This window comes from Oryctolagus cuniculus, chromosome 11, assembly GCF_964237555.1.
Source record: "Oryctolagus cuniculus chromosome 11, mOryCun1.1, whole genome shotgun sequence".
Lineage (NCBI taxonomy): Eukaryota > Metazoa > Chordata > Mammalia > Lagomorpha > Leporidae > Oryctolagus > Oryctolagus cuniculus.
Window position 1 is genome coordinate 101,570,373 of NC_091442.1, and position 17,119 is coordinate 101,587,491.

General features: G+C 43.7%; 2 protein-coding genes and 1 long non-coding RNA gene across 6 annotated transcripts in view; all 3 read left to right on the plus strand.

Moving 5' to 3' along the window:
* Positions 1-17,119, plus strand: part of APAF1 (apoptotic peptidase activating factor 1) — a 123,168-nt gene continuing 106,049 nt past the window's right edge. The window contains exons 1-4 of one of the 4 annotated variants that reach the window (XM_070052732.1): positions 1-251; positions 4,033-4,211; positions 4,343-4,532; positions 11,349-11,546. In XM_070052732.1, the coding sequence (XP_069908833.1) occupies positions 4,074-4,211; positions 4,343-4,532; positions 11,349-11,546 (526 nt within the window). In that variant the 5' untranslated portion in view covers positions 1-251; positions 4,033-4,073. Of the gene's footprint in view, positions 674-4,032; positions 4,212-4,342; positions 4,533-11,348; positions 11,547-17,119 lie in introns of all 4 variants that reach the window. The other 3 variants (XM_070052733.1, XM_070052734.1, XM_070052735.1) reach the window with 3 other exon arrangements.
* Positions 4,715-9,682, plus strand: LOC100351148 (importin-7-like). The gene is given in 6 exon segments (XM_070052742.1): positions 4,715-6,465; positions 6,834-6,978; positions 7,329-7,777; positions 7,779-7,955; positions 8,402-8,583; positions 8,586-9,682. Coding segments are annotated over 6 exon segments (3,492 nt in total). The 5' UTR covers positions 4,715-4,876; the 3' UTR covers positions 9,536-9,682.
* LOC138844414 (uncharacterized) lies at positions 10,339-10,932 on the plus strand. The gene is made up of 2 exons (XR_011380220.1): positions 10,339-10,459; positions 10,815-10,932. It is a non-coding gene; the product is annotated as an uncharacterized lncRNA (long non-coding RNA).

A 17,119-nucleotide genomic window follows, 5' to 3' on the forward strand; every position in this document is an offset into this window, starting at 1 on the left:
GGCTCTGGGTAGCAACGCGGCGCGCCCCTGTGGCTTAGTCACGCCTCCCCACGTAGAGTGTGGGGCGCGCTTCCCTACGTGCGCGTGCACCTCCCCGTACGCGCCCGGGCACAAGCCGGGCGGGGGCGCGCGCGGCGGCAGCCGCCTCGAGGGACTAGCGGCGTGTTTATTTGCATGCGCGGGGGCGCGCTGATCCAGCGGGGCGGGCCCGGCGGGTGTTTGACTGCTGGTCGGTCCTGAGGCAGGAGGAGGTAACGATTGGTGTGAAGTGCGTGTCCTGGGGCAGAAAGAAGGGCTGAGGGAGCCGGAGGCGGGGAGGCCGGGCCGTCGGCGACCCGCGTGGGGCTTGAAGTAGCCGTAGTGGCGTCCAGAGTGGTGTCGGGCTCTCCCGGGTGCAGCTGCCGCCCGAGGGAAAGAGCGGCAGCTCGGCTGGCCCTCCTCCCTTTGTGTCCCGGGGCGGGGTCCGCCCCGCGGGTTTTCCTGCGCTCGGGGTTGCGAAGGCCCAGGTGAGGCACCTGCGCGGCTGATGTTCCTTGGGGCGTTGGGGACGTGGACAGCTTGTGCCCCGCTTCTTGCGTTCCCGGTGGGAAGCCCCACTGCCACTGGCCGCACCCGCGATGAGATCTCTGATCAAAGGTTTGCGTAAGTTGACCTGCTCGATGTTCTGAGCCAGGTAATTTTAGCAGATTTCAGGGTCTGAGGGTTAGGGGACAATGAGATCTTTAGTAATCCTTTATCTTCCTTAGCAGGAAGAGAAATTATCTAATGAGGAAGTAGTAAGCTACAGGGTTCCTGGATGAATTTGCTCTCGACTTTGTATTTTATGTCAGTGAAAAGTTTTGGCTTTCCATTTTGATGTGATTGTAACGGGTGGGACAGAATATTTCACTTGGGGCAAGTGTACGGTGTACAAAATTTAAGTGTAATATGGATAGGTGGAATTGGGAATTAGTCGCAGCAAGCCTAACAAGCGACTGTTTGCCTAGACACTAAAGTGAAAAATTTCGTTTTTGTTTTGTCAAGTCCATTGCAATGAATAGAGGAATTTTCTTGTTTAAATTAAGAAAGTAGAAACGTTGTTTGAAGATATGAAGGCCTTGATTCTCATCGTATCTGTCAGTTAAGTTTCATGGTGGTCCTGGGCGTTTTGTGATCTTGGACAACACAGACAAATGCCCTACTTCCTTAATTTTGCAAGTGCTACAGTTGGTGACTTTTAAAGATTATGGTCATCATTGAAGCTTGATGATTATTGCCCCTTTTCTGTGTGCTCTAAATTACTTGTGCTTAATTCCGGTTTTGCACTTAGGACATAAACTTTCTAATTATTTGCTCTCGTTTTCTTTTCTTCTGTGTTGTGAATTCTTCTAGAAACAGTCTGAATTGAGTTTTATACTCATGGAAAACTTCATGTTCTACTTGACATAAAATTGGTAGAAACTTAAAGTATTTACTGCAAAGAATATTGTTCTTTCTTAATTCAAGAAATCTGCTTCAAGAATCGGTATTCAGTACCAACAATGCTCTGTTTGGTTTTATGTTGGATAAAGAAAATAGGAAGTTTGAAACATTAGGACTTCAATATGATCACTATTTTTTAAATTAATTTTTAAGGTCCATGTGAATGTGTTTATTTTATTTGTAAATGCAGAGAGAGAGAGAGAGAGAGAGAGAGAGAGAGAGGCCATCTTGTGGTTCACTCCCCAAATGCCTGCAGCAGTTGGGACTGTGCCAGGCCGAAGCCAGGAGCTCAGTCAGGGTTTTCCAAGGACCAAAGTTCTTGAGGAATCCAAGTACTTGAGTCTTCACCTGCTGCCTCCCGGGTGTACATTAGCAGGAAGCTGAATCACTAGCAGAGCTGGGACTGAATCCTGGGCACGGCTATGGGATGTGGGCTTCCCAAGTATCCTCTTAGCTGCTCTACCAAATGCCCACCTCTATTTTATAAAATGCTAATTTATAGTAGGAATATTTTTATTGTTAAAAATGGTGATGTGGGGGCAAGCGCTGTAGCGCAGCAGGTTAAAGACCTGGCCTGCAGTGCCCACATCCTGTGTGGGTGCCAATTTGAGTCCTGGCCATTCCACTTCCGATGCAACTCCCTGCTAATGTGCCTGGGAAAGCAGCGGAGGATGGCCCAAGTGCTTGGGCCTCTGTGCCCACGGGGGAGACCTGGAAGAGGATCCTGGCTCCTGGCTCCTGGCTCCTGGCTCCTGGCTTGGCCAGCCCCAGTTGTCCTCAACCATTGGGGGAGTGAACCAGCAGATGGAAGATCTCTCTTTCTCTGTGTGTCTCTACCTCTCTCTGTAACTCTGTGTGACTTTCAAAAAATAAAGTAAATCTTTAAAAAAAAAGGTAATGTGTATTGAAAAAATTAAGACAGTAGAGAGAAGAAAAGAGTGTGGCTCCAAATCTTGCTCCTCAGAAGTAGTCTAAACATTTTGATGAATAAAATTCTAAGCTTCTTCCTATATTTTTCTGTACCAATACATTTTCTTGTTATTTATAGGATCATATTTTTATTTTTCAATCAATGTGTCATGAGCATCTTTATATTCAGTGCATGTATAATTTTAAATATTTAGCGCATTTATAATTTTAAATGGCTATATATTATAAATATTATTTATTTAATGTTTCATTATGTAGCATACTTTTTTAAAAAAGATTTGTTTATTTGAGAGGCAGAGTTACAGAGAGAGAGACGGAGAGCAATCTTCATCTGCTGGTTCACTCCCCAAATGGCCACAATGGCTGGAGCTGGGCCGATCCGGTCAGGAGCCAGGAGCTTTGTCTGGGTCTCCCATGGTGCAGGGGCCCAAGGACTTGGGCCATCCTCTACTGCTTTCCCAGGCCATAAGCGGAGAGCTGGATCAGAAGAGGAGCAGCCAGGACATGAATCGGCACCTATATTGGATGCTGGGTGGCAGCAGAGGCTTAACCTACTACGCCACAGTGCTGGCCCCAATGTAGTATAGTTTTTTAAATTGTATTTATTTTTATTTGTTTGAAAGGCAGAATGACTGAATAAGCAAGCACGTGCAAGAGATCTTCCATCTGCTGGTTCACTCTCCAAATGCCTACAACAGCCAGAGCTCAGCCAGGCCCAAGACAGCAGCTCATAACTCAATCCAGGTCTCTCACATGAGTGACAGAGATCCAAGTATTGTAGCTGTCACGTGTACATCTTCCAAGATGTACACTGGCAAGAAGGTGGATCAGAAACCAAACAGGGACTTAAACCCTGGCATCCCAAGAGGCTTCTTAACTGCTGTGCCTAACACTTGCCCCAGCTTATTATTATTATTATTATTTTTTTGACAGAGTGGACAGTGAGAGAGAGAGAGACAGAGAGAAAGGTCTTCCTTTGCTGTTGGTTCACCCTCCAATGGCCGCCACGGCTGCACGCTGCGGCCAACACACCGCGCTGATCCGATGGCAGGAGCCAGGTGCTTATCCTGGTCTCCCATGGTGTGCAGGGCCCAAGGACTTGGGCCATCCTCCACTGCACACCCGGGCCACAGCAGAGAGCTGGGCTGGAAGAGGGGCAACCGGGACTAGAACCCGGTGTTCCGGTGCCGCAAGGTGGAAGATTAGCCTAGTGAGCCACGGTGCTGGCCCCCAGCTTATTTTTTTAAATCTATATTCAGAATGCTGGACATTTAGGTTGTGTTCGTTTTTTTCCCCTCACCTGAGCACTTTTTAGTAAGTCTCCTTGTAAATATTTTGCATACATATGTGAATATCTTCTTTAGGTAGATTTCTAGAAGTGGGATTTCTGGGTTATTGAGAATTATTTTAAACACTTCTATATCTTACTGCCTTCTGGAAAAATTGCAACCATTTTTTTTTCTCTCCCTAAGTAGTGAATAAGAATGCCTGTTTTCTCACAGCTTTCAAAGCATCAGCTTTTTCCACTTATAAGAATTTGCAAAAAAAAAATTGTTTTCTTTGTATTTCTTATGACCAGTGAGATTACATCTTTTTTAAATATTTATTGTCCTGACAACTATTTTGATGTTTTGCCTGTAGCTCATGGTTGGTAGTTCAGAGAGAGAAAAATTTGAGACAGGATGGATGCAAAAGCTCGGAATTGTTTATTGCAACATAGAGAAGCTCTGGAAAAAGACATCAAGACATCCTGCATCATAGATCACATGGTTAGCGATGGAGTTTTGACATTACTGGAAGAAGAAAAAGTGAAAAATGAGGTAAAGCCCGCTGAGATGCTCTATGCCTTCTTAAAACTATTTAAAATTCCAGAACTTGTGCTGGTCTCCACTAACTTGGGTTGTAAACATATTGATTGTTATACACTAAACTACTTAATTTTTTTTTTTAGTGTACTCAACGTCAACGAGCAGCTATGCTAATTAAAATGATACTTAAGAAAGATAATAATTCTTACATCTCATTCTACAATGCTCTGCTTTATGAAGGATATAAGGATCTTGCGGCCCTTCTCCATGGTGGCATTCCTGTTGTCTCTGGTTCCAGTGGCAAAGATTCAGTTGGTGGAATAACTTCATATGGTTTGTATCCATGATATCTTCTGTCGTAATGCTATTATGATGGCTACATTGCTGCAGGTTTGTCTGACTGTAATCCTCTGAAGAGAGAGTAATTAGTTCACTTAAAAATGCTTATAAAAAAATGTAGTGGTGTTTTAAATTTAAATATTTCTTACTTGCATGCGTTACTTCTTACATTTTTTTTTTTTACCTTGGAACTGTTTTTTTGTTGAGATAATATTATTTAAGCTCTCCTTTCACGCCGGTTGCCGCTGCAGAGTGCGGCGGGTCCATGTGCGCAGTGAGTGGTGCTATTCCTGGCACAGTTGCACCGGAGTCCTGGGTTTGACGGAGTCCGCGCTACCATGGACCCCAACACCATAATCAAGGCCCTACGGGGCACCATGGACCCAGCCTTACGTGAGGCCGCGGAGCGCCAGCTCAACGAAGCACACAAGTCTCTGAATTTTGTTTCAACACTGCTGCAGATTGCTATGTCAGAACAACTGGACTTACCTGTGAGACAGGCAGGTGCTAGCTATTTGAAAAATTTGATAACACAATATTGGCCTGATCGGGAAACGGCACCAGGGGATATATCTCCTTATACTATTCCAGAAGAAGATCGACATTGTATTCGAGAAAATATTGTAGAAGCCATTCTCCATTCTCCCGAGTTAATCAGAGTACAGCTTACTACGTGCATTCATCACATCAACAAACACGATGATCCAAATCGCTGGACTGCCATTGAGGATAAGATTGGCTTTTATCTTCAGTCTGGTAACAGTGCTTGTTGGCTAGGAATTCTTCTTTGCCTTTATCAGCTTGTGAAAAATTATGAGTACAAGAAACCAGAGGAGCGGAGTCCATTGGTAGCAGCGATGCGGCATTTTCTGCTGGTTCTAAAGGATCGTTTCATCCAGCCACTTTCTGATCAGTCTAATCAATCTGTCCTCATCCAGAAACAAATATTCAAGATCTTCTATGCTCTTGTTCAGTGTACACTACTGCTGGAGCTGATAAACCAACAGAACCAGACAGAGTGGATAGAAATTTTAAAGATTGTTGTGAACAGAGATGTACCTAATGAAACACTTCAAGTTGAAGAAGATGATAGACCTGAGTTACCATGGTGGAAATGTAAGAAGTGGGCTTTACATAGTTTAGCAAGGCTCTTTGAGAGATATGGAAGCCCCGGCAATATTTCCAAGGAGTATAATGAATTTGCTGAAGTATTTTTGAAGGCATTTGCTGTTGGTGTCCAGCAAGTTTTGTTGAAGGTATTATATCAGTACAAGGAGAAGCAATATATGGCTCCTCGAGTTTTGTTTTTGTTTTTTTTTTTTTTTTGTTTTTTGACAGGCAGAGTGGACAGAGAGAGAGAGAGAGAGAGACAGAGAGAAAGGTCTTCCTTTGCTGTTGGTTCACCCTCCAATAGCCGCCGCGACCGGTGCACTGCGCTGATCCGAAGGCAGGAGCCAGGTGCTTCTCCTGGTCTCTCATGGGGTGCAGGGCCCAAGCACTTGGGCCATCCTCCACTGCACTCCCTGGCCACAGCAGAGAGCTGGCCTGGAAGAGGGGCAACCGGGACAGAATCCCGCGCCCCAACCGGGACTAGAACCTGGTGTGCCGGCGCCACAAGGCGGAGGATTAGCCTAGTGAGCCGCGGCGCTGGCCTGGCTCCTCGAGTTTTACAGCAGACATTAAATTATATTAATCAAGGAGTTTCCTATGCTCTTACCTGGAAGAATCTGAAGCCTCACATACAAGGCATTATCCAAGATGTCATTTTTCCATTGATGTGCTGTGCAGATGCTGATGAGGAACTTTGGCAAGAAGACCCTTATGAATATATGCACATGAAGTTTGATGTATTTGAAGATTTCATTTCACCTACCACTTCTGCCCAGACACTTCTGTTTACACCCTGTAGTAAAAGGAAAGAGGTACTACAAAAGACTATGGGATTGCCGGCGCCGCGGCTCACTAGGCTAATCCTCCACCTAGCGGCGCCGGCACCCCGGGTTCTAGTCCCGGTCGGGGCGCCGGATTCTGTCCCGGTTGCCCCTCTTCCAGGCCAGCTCTCTGCTGTGGCCAGGGAGTGCAGTGGAGGATGGCCCAGGTGCTTGGGCCCTGCACCCCATGGGAGACCAGGAAAAGCACCTGGCTCCTGGCTCCTGCCACCGGATCAGCGCGGTGCGCCGGCCGTAGCGCGCCGGCCGCGGCGGCCATTGGAGGGTGAACCAACGGCAAAGGAAGACCTTTCTCTCTGTCTCTCTCTCTCTCACTGTCCACTCTGCCTGTCAAAAAAAAAAAAAAAAAAAAAAAGACTATGGGATTTTGTTACCAGATTCTTACAGAACCAAATGCTGATCCTCGAAAAAAGGATGGAGCCTTGCATATGATTGGCTCTTTAGCTGAAATACTTTTGAAGAAAAAGATCTATAAAGATCAGATGGGGCCGGCGCCGTGGCTCACTAGGCTAATCCTCCGCCTAGCGGCGCTGGCACACCGGGTTCTAGTCCCGGTCGGGGCGCCAGATTCTGTCCCGGTTGCCCCTCTTCCAGGCCAGCTCTCTGCTGTGGCCAGGGAGTGCAGTGGAGGATGGCCCAAGTGCTTGGGCCCTGCACCCCATGAGAGACCAGGAGAAGCACCTGGCTTCTGCCTTCTGATAGGCGCTGTGCGCTGGCCGCAGCGCGCCGGCCATTGGAGGGTGAACCAACGACAAAGGAAGACCTTTCTCTCTGTCTCTCTCTCACTGTCCACTCTGCCTGTCAAAAAAAACAAAAAAACAAAAAAACAAAAAAAAAACAGATGGAATACATGTTGCAGAATCATGTATTTCCTCTTTTCAGCAGTGATCTAGGCTACATGAGAGCACGGGCTTGCTGGGTACTTCACTATTTTTGTGAAGTGAAGTTCAAAAGTGACCAGAACCTTCAAACAGCTTTAGAACTAACAAGGAGATGTCTGATTGATGACAGAGAAATGCCTGTGAAAGTGGAAGCTGCAATAGCTCTTCAAGTGTTGATAAGCAATCAAGAAAAAGCTAAAGAATACATCACACCATTCATCAGACCTGTAATGCAGGCTCTTCTTCATATTATAAGAGAAACAGAAAATGATGATCTTACCAATGTAGTTCAGAAAATGATTTGTGAATATAGTGAAGAAGTTACTCCTAGTGCAGTAGAAATGACACAACATTTGGCAATGACATTTAACCAGGTAATCCAGATGGGGCCAGAAGAAGGAAGTGATGACAACAGTCACTGCTATGGGAATTTTGAATACAATTGACACACTTCTTAGTGTAGTTGAAGATCATAAAGAGATAACCCAGCAGCTTGAGGGAATCTGCTTACAGGTTATTGGTACTGTTTTACAGCAACATGTCTTAGAATTCTATGAGGAGATCTTCTCCTTAGCACATAGTTTGATGTTGCCGTTGATTTCTCAACAATGTTGCAGTGGATTCGTTTCTGAGAGGAGCAGTGTGGTGGGGGCAAGAGGGGCGGAGTCACCACACAGACCCTCGGAGTCGGGTGAAAGCAGGCTTGAGGTGAGCAGCCCACAGACTCATTTATTACAGTTGGAACCACATCTTATATAGCCAAGACCAGCCAATCTGGTCAAGGGGCGGTCTATGCCCCAACCAATCACAGCCTGTTGCCAGGCAGTTTCCAAAGCCAACCAATCACAGCCTGTTGCCAGGCAGTTTCAAATCCATCCAATCACAGCCTGTTGCCAGGCAGTTTCCAAAGCCATCCAATCACAGCCTGTTGTCAGGCAGGCTCCGTTGCCAGGTGGGTTTCAAAGCCATTCCTGAGTAACTGACGCTCGCTTGCCAGTGGCCACCTTGGCATGGCCTTCTCATTCCACCACAGTTTGACATGTCAACAAGTGTCTCCACTGATGTGGCAGCTTTTGCCCCTTGTATTTGAAGTCTTTCAGCAAGATGGCTTTGATTACTTTACAGATATGATGCCTCTTCTGCATAATTATGTAACAGTTGATACAGATACTTTTCTGTCTGATACCAAGTATCTTGAAATGATATACAGTATGTGCAAAAGGTTCTTACAGGAGTTGCAGGAGAAGATGCAGAGTGTCACGCAGCAAAATTATTAGAGGTCATCATTCTGCAGTGCAAAGGGCATGGCATTGACCAGTGCATTCCCTTATTCGTGGAAGCAGCTTTAGAGAGACTGACAAGAGAAGTTAAGACAAGTGAACTTAGAACAATGTGTCTGCAAGTTGCAATTGCAGCTTTATATTATAACCCACACCTACTACTTAATACTTTAGAAAATCTTCGCTTCCCTAATAATGTTGAACCAGTTACAAATCATTTTATTACACAGTGGCTTAATGATGTTGACTGTTTCTTGGGGCTCCATGACCGAAAGATGTGTGTTCTTGGCCTGTGTGCTCTTATTGATACGGAACAAATACCACAGGTTTTAAATCAGGTTTCTGGACAGATTTTGCCAGCTTTTATCCTTCTATTTAATGGATTGAAAAGAGCATATGCCTGCCATGCAGAACATGAGAATGACAGTGATGAGGATGATGAAGCTGAAGATGATGATGACACTGAGGAACTGGGGAGTGACAAGGATGATATTGATGAAGGTGGTCAAGAATATTTGGAGATTCTGGCTAAGCAAGCAGGTGGAGATGGAGATGATGAGGCCTGGGAAGAAGATGATGCTGAGGAAACTGCTCTAGAAGGCTATTCCACAATCATTGATGATGAAGATAACCCTGTTGATGAGTATCAGATATTTAAAGCTATATTTCAGACTATTCAAAACTGTAATCCTGTGTGGTATCAGGCTCTGACTCATGGTCTTAATGAAGAACAAAGGAAACAGTTACAAGACATAGCAACTCTGGCTGATCAAAGAAGAGCAGCCCATGAATCCAAAATGATTGAGAAGCATGGAAGGTACAAATTCAGTGCTCCAGTTATGCCAGGTTCTTTCAGTTTTGGAGGCCCGGCACCAGGGATGAATTGAATTGTCATTTTCTTTCCTGCCGTGTGATTGTAGTGAAGAGCTTGTGTTCCTCCTAGTAGTGGTTCCAGAACTGGTTTATGTTATCTACTCTAAACTCATTGATCAATAGATGCACACAAAGCAAAACCCCAGGAGGTGGGACCTGATCATGCAACCTGGCACTGGAAAAGAAACCAGAGGGATTCTTGGGGGGAGGGGAGTAATGGGGGAGGTAGGACTGGCATTTTCTTTATTTTTGAAGAAAGTAAGATCCTGACTCTGAAGCTTCAAGTGACACTGTGGAAATCTGAAACAAGAGGGAATGTCATGAAGGCAGCTTTTCTTTTTCTGAGGAAAAAATAAGCATGGGCTACAGGACTATTTAAAATGTCTCATTTACAGTATAAAACTCAAAGGTAGATGTAATTTTTACACCTATGAGTATTTGTCCGATTTGTCTATTCCTCACCATTGAGTATACTTTATATGTAAATAAGATAAGGTAATCTGATAGCCTTATTCCATCTTTATCATTTTCATTCATCAAAGATTGTTCCTATGTAGATTATTGGACATTTATTGTAGTACTACATGACTGATTTAAAGCTCTGTAAATGAATTAGCACTTTCATATTGAAACAAGCCTGCTAGCCTATGTATAAAAGCAAAATGTTTGCTGTTTATAAAAGGAAGGGGATGTAATGGGGTGGGGGGTAGGGGTAATTTCAAGTTGTTAATTTAAAAATGAACTAGCAATTTTGTACCTGTTGACTTTGTGGTACACTCACCTCTGATAGGGACTTGAATTCGGTATGTAAAAAGGAGTTAGTGATATTTCATTGCTGCTAAAAATGGCAACTCCCTCTGTGTCCTGTTTTTTTCTTAAAGCTCTCAGTGTTTAAGTGGATATTTGGATATGAGACCTTACTGTAACAAATAAGAAAGGTGATATCTTTTTTTTTTTTTTTTTGACAGGCAGAGTGGACAGTGAGAGAGAGAGACAGAGAGAAAGGTCTTCCTTTGCCGTTGGTTCACCCTCCAATGGCCGCCGCTGGTGTGCTGTGGCCGGCGCACCGCGCTGATGCGATGGCAGGAGCCAGGTACTTATCCTGGTCTCCCATGGGGTGCGGGGCCCAAGGACCTGGGCCATCCTCCACTGCACTCCCTGGCCACAGCAGAGAGCTGGCCTGGAAGAGGGGCAACCGGGACAGAATCCGGTGCCCTGACCGGGACTAGAACCCGGTGTGCCGGCACCGCAAGGCGGAAGATTAGCCTGGTGAGCCGTGGCGCTGGCCGAAAGGTGATATCTGAAGCATGTAAATTGGATACAAAGTTTTACTCTTAAAGAGTTGATCTTAGAGTATGGCTAAACATCTATATATGCAATCTATTAAAAGAACTTAATTTGGCAAAAAAAATTACTTAAGCTCTTAATTTTTAGAGATAATAGGGTGGTATGTAGGATTCTATTTATGTTATTTTCCAGTTTTGTGTGTTTGTAGAAAAGAATGATAATTTTTAGAAATCCATTATCTTGAAGGGAATTCATAAGCTCTCTTCCTTTTATACTGCTTTCAATATAAGAGAAAGATACTAGGGATTCAAGGAGTAATAGGGTGAGTAAGGGTAGGTATAGATGGAGACTTACATTTTTTCTGTCCTTGCTTTTGTTTTCTGTGTCCTGAGAAATCAGAAATTTCAACTTAACATGTTAACCACATTATTTCTCTTATAAATTCAGAGGCTAAGGTTCAACTTGGCTTTCTGGTTTTTATAGTATTACATGAATACCCATTTGAAAGTTCTATTCATTCATGCTTCTTTTGTATTTCAGTGAGGACAGTGCTGCGTGAAGGTGGAGTACCACAGAGACCGGTTGTTTTTGTTACCAGGAGGAAGCTGGTAAATGCAATTCAGCAGAAGCTCTTGAAGTTGAATGGTGAACCAGGTTGGGTCACCATATATGGAATGGCGGGGAGTGGGAAGTCTGTGTTAGCTGCAGAAGCTGTTCGAGATCATTCCTTCTTGGAAGGTAAGTTTTTTTTTTTTTTTTAAGATTTATTTATTTGAAAGTCAGAGTTACACAGAGAAAAGAGAGGCAGAGAGGTCTTCCATCCACTGGTTCACTTCCCATTAGGCTGCAACAGCCGGAGCCACACCGATCCAAAGCCAGGAGCCAGGAGCTTCTTCCCGGTCTCCCACACGGGTGCAGGAGCCCAAGGACTTGGTCATCTTCTACTGGCTTCCCAGGCCAGAGCAGAAAACTGGATCAGAAGTGGAGCAGCTGGGACTCGAACTGGTGCCCATATGGGATGCTGGCACTGCTATGCCACAGCGCTGGCCCCTGCATAGCATCTTAAATGTTTATCTTTTATTCTCTCTAATCTGTGCTTCTGTCTCACATCTCCTTTTCTGATTCTGATTGTATTACCTCCTTTTTATAAGGACCCTTGTGATTCTGTTGTGCTCACTTGATAGTCCAGGATAATTTCTTTATCTCAAACTCCTTAATTTTAATATTTAATGAATCTGCTAAGTCATTTTTACCATGTATTTATTAGTTCTGTGGATTAGCATGTGTACATCTTTTAGCCAGGAGAGATTTTTCTGCCTACTATAGGCATGATTAAATTTGGAATTTATTTTTTTTCTTAAACTGTCATAGTGAGGCTTGACTAGCCAGGCCAAGAAGTTCATAAAGATATCAGATGACTGTTAATAACACTGGAATAAAACTAGTTCCCTTGTATCTTTACAGTTTAGGAGACTATAAGGTTGAAAATGGATTAAAAAAAAAAATGAACCAAGCTGATGCTAAGAGCCTGGAACTCCATCCTGGTCTACCACATGGGGGGCAGGGGCCCAAGCATTCAGGCCATCTTCCACTGCTTTTCCAGGTACATTAGCAGGAAACTGGATGGGAGGCCGAGCAGCCAGGACACAAACTAGTGCTCATACTGGATGTTAGTGTCACAGGCAGCAGTTCAATCTGCTCTGAGGTTTCAGGCAGGACTAGATTTAAACATTCCTGTCAGTTTAGTGTCCACTTTAGCACAGAGCTCTTTATAAAGGGAAAGAAATTTTTGAAACTTGATTCCATTAATGAATTCCAGTGGAATGGCAGTTCTAGTGGCATCCTATACTACTTTAATTCCGCAATTCTGTTGATTTCTTATCTTTAAAAATAAAAATTTTTATAACATGTCTACCGTTGTGTGGGAGTTGACTATAACAACTAGTAGGTTTTTCAGATCGGCTTTAGATTCATTTGACATCTAGTGACTGACTTTTCTTGCTTCAGATATTCCTGTATTCAGTAAATGTTTGGGAAACTATCATGAGCTTGGCATTGTTTTGCCCTTAAATTATGGTATAAAGCATTTTCTTTTAGTAATAAGGGGGTTACAGACTTGATTAAAATTATGGTTCCTGAGGTCGGCATTGTTGCGAAGCAGGCAGAGCCACTGCTTGTGACGCTGGCATCCCAAATGGGCTCTGGTTTAAATCCCAGCTGCTCCACATCCAATCCAGCTCCCTGCTATTGGCCTGGGAAAAGCAGTGGAAGGTGGCCCAAGTCTCTGGGCCCCTGCCATCCTTGTGGGAGATCCTGATGAAACTTCTGGCTCTTGGCTTCAGCCTGGCCCGGCTCTGGCGGTTGCAGCCATCTGAGAAGTAAACCAGCAGGTGGAAGATACCTCCATCTCTCCCTTTATATAACTCTATCAAAGTAAATAAATAAATCTTAAAAACATGGTTGCTATAGAAAGTTTATTTTAGGGTGGTGGTTGATGTAAAGACAATATATTAAGTTAACTAGATGTGTTTTCAATTAACTTAGTTTTTTTTTTTTTTTTTTTTTAAAGTTCAGCCCTTCCTTTTCTTACTTGTAGGGAAATTGTAAAGAGTTTGACATCTTTAAACTGTTTACATTGCTGTATTAATATGCTGAATTTTAAAAACATGCTGTTTACCTGTTTGTTTCTGTCTGTCCCAAGATTTTCTTGATGTTGTTAGATTATTCATTGTTACCAGAATAAACATCATGTGAAAGTAGGATGGGGTTAGTTTTATCTGAAAAATGCAGTTTTTTCCTGAATAAGTTTCTCTGAATGCATTATGTGTATAAACCTTATTCAAGACTAAATTGCTCCCTCTCGTGCCCATAGTCAAGATTTTTTTTTTTTTTTTTTTTTTGACAGGCAGAGTTAGACAGTGAGAGAGAGAGACAGAGAGAAAGGTCTTCCTTTTCCATTGGTTCACCCCCCAAATGGCCGCTACGGCCTGCGCACTGCGCCAATCCGAAGCTGGAAGCCAAGTGCTTCCTCCTGGTCTCCCATGTGGGTGCAGGGCCTAAGGACTTGGGCCATCCTCCACTGCCCTCCTGGGCCACAGCAGAGAGCTGGACTGGAAGAGGGGCAACCAGGACAAAATCCAGCACCCCAACCGGGACTAGAACCCGGGATGCCAGCGCTGCAGGCAGAGGATTAGCCTAGTGAGCCATGGCGCCAGCCAAGATGTTTGATATTTAGATTCTTTCTGAAATGTTAGAATAATAGTTCAGTATTTAACTAAATGTCGTATTTTGTGGTGGTAAGAGATTTGCAGGTCAGTTGGTCATTTAGTCTGTCTTTTTTTTTTAATTTTTATTATTTATTTGGGAGGCAGAGAGATACAAAGGAATACAGCTTCCATCTGCTGGTTTACTTCCCAAAGTCCCCAAATGATCGGGTTGGGCCAGGGCCAAAGGAGAGAGCTGGGAATGCAGCTATGCCCTACATGGGCAGCAGGAACCCAGTCAGTTGAGCCGTCACTGATGTCTTCAAAGTCTGCATTATCAGAAAACTGAAATCTGAACTGGGAATTGAACTCAGACATTCTGATAGGAGACATGGGCATCATTTGTTTTTAAATATATTTATTTATTTGAAAGGCAGGGTTACAGAGAGAGAGGAGAGACAGAATGATCTTCCATCTGCTGATTAGCTTCCTAACTGGCAGCCATGACTGGGGCTGGGCCAGGCTGAAGCCAGGAACCAGAAGCTTCTTCCAGGTCTCCCACATGGGTGCAAGGGCCCAAGGACTTGGTCCATCCTCAGCTGCTTTCCCAGGGGCACTAGCAGTGAGCTGGATTGGAAGTACAGCAGCCGGGACTCAAACCGGCACCCACATAGGATGCTGGCACTACAGGCTGTGGCTTCAGCCCTCTATGCCATGATGCTGGCCCTGACATTGGCATCTTAACTAGTATCTTAACCACTATATTAAATGCTCAGCCTTGTCTTTCATTTCCCTGCATATGTTTGCAATGTTTTAATTTTTTAGTTTTAAATTTAGGAGATAAAGGCCTTTTACCTTTCTCACAGTATTTTGCTAAATTCTAATCTTGGTTCTCTCCCCCTATTCCCATGCTTTCTGCCGTATCCAATAGACTTCCTCCTCTGTATTAACAACCTGATTTAAGAGTGTTACCTTCTTGCTCTATCTCCAGTGAAGTTTCCTGAGGACACTGTTGTCTACATGGCCTTCTTCAGTGGTATGACAACTTTTTTACAGTCAGGATACTTTCTTTGCTTTATCTTTAATCCATGCATAACTTAAAAATTTTACATAGAGGGACCAGCACTGTGGCATAGCGGATAAAGCCTCTGCCTGTGGTGCCGGCATCCCATATGGGCGTTGGTTCGAGACCTAGCTGCTCCACTTCTGATCCAGCTCTCTGCAATAGCCTGGGAAGCCAGAAGAAGATGGCCAAGTCCTTGGGCCCCTGCACTTGTGTGGGAGACCTGGAAAAAGCTCCTGGCTCCTGGCTTTGGATTGGCGCAGCTCTGGCTGTTGGGGCCATCTGGGGAGTGAACCAGTGGATGGAAGACCTCTCTCTCTCTCTCTCTCTCTCTCTCTCTCTGTAACTGTGACTTTCAAGTAAAATAAATAAATCTTAAAAAAAATTTACATAGAAAGCACAAATTAGAAAAAAAATAGAGTAGCAGATAGTTTATAACTTTCGGTTTTCATTTGAAAGAAGTAAAAGTTCTCCTCAATTGTCCTTTTCCTTTTTCTCCTAAATTTTGTATCCTACCCCACATATAATCTTGGTTATCTGTTTGGGGTTAGGGTTAGGTTTTCAAACTTTTTCTGTGTACTTGCAAATAGAGATATACACAGAACCCAACTGTAACATTGTGAAGCCACACGGATTTCCTGTTTGATAGCTTGACTTCACTGAAGGAAGAATAAAGCAGTAGGACTTCTTGTCTGTCCTCTTCTAAGAAGTTGGCACTGATAATCAAACCAGTCTGCATTAGTTGTTTCAGAGTTCTCTGTCTCTTCGCCATTTGTTATCTTTTGGATTCTCATGTACTCACTACTCATTACTTTGCTGAATTCTTATTCCCATGCTTTCTGCCATACCCTCTGAATTTCCTCCTCTGTATCATCAACCTGTTTTAAGAATATTCACCTTCTTATCTCCAGTGGAGAAGATTCCTCAGGATACTGCCGTCCACATGGCCTTGTTCAGTGGTTGGCAACTTTTTTCTTTTATAGCTCATGTCCTTCAGCACCAGGAAATAGGTGGTGTTGTCCTTGCTCTCTGTTGCCACCTCCAGGCCATTGTTGTTGCCTTCCTCTCCAGCTAAATTCTTTGAGGTTCATTTCCTCTAGTCTTACCCAGTGTTGTAATCTGTTTCTTCATCTCCCTCTATGTAGATGAGTCGTCCAAAACCTTGGCCTTTGTTCCCATAACCATTTTCTTAGCTATATTCTACCCTGATTGCAGATTGGACGCTAACCCTTCTCATTGTTAGGACCATAGCTTTTTAAAATCTTGATGTTAAACATTCTAGTTTACTCTTTGCCTACCTCCACCTATTCTGTTCTTAAAGTTCACTGCTGTATTAGTTAGACCAATAGAGACTTCACAATAACTCCATAATCTTCATTCTATAACCTCATCAGCCTCCTTCCAGACTTGGGCCTAGATTTTGTTGTCCATCATTCAGTCATACACTCTTGGCTCTTTAAGTTCTCACCTTATCTGCAGTGAAAACTTATTACTCCTCCTCCATGCTAGGAGATGGAGTAGGAAGGTATTCATTCTTGCTTCCCATGGCTTCAGTTAGACCATTACTTAATTCCTATTCTCTGGAGAAAACCACCCTGCCGAGTTACAATTTAAGTTTGTGATCATAAACTTTAGCAATTTTGTTAGGTTTATGTAGTGTGTGTAATGATATTGTGATTTGTAGGCTGTAATCAGAAACTACTTTCCTTTCCTTTTCATTGTCTTTTCAGACCTCTTCTCCTGGACTGATTCTTTCCATGATATTGTGCAGGTCACTTTAAGTTACACATTTTAACAATTAAAAAATATCTAATTGTATAAACTTCCTTTATACGTAAGGTTCTTAAGTCTGTGGTGGGACAGTGGCTTAAGATGGCCATTGTGGGTTATTCCCAGCTTTTTCCTGTTTTAAGTAGCACTTCAATGAATAGCTTTTGGAGGCAGCATAGTGTAGAAGTTGAGGGTTGATGCTGAAGATTTGAATCCCAGCTCTGCTTTATTGGCTCTGTAAGCTTGGAAAAATTTCTCAACTTCTCTATAACTCT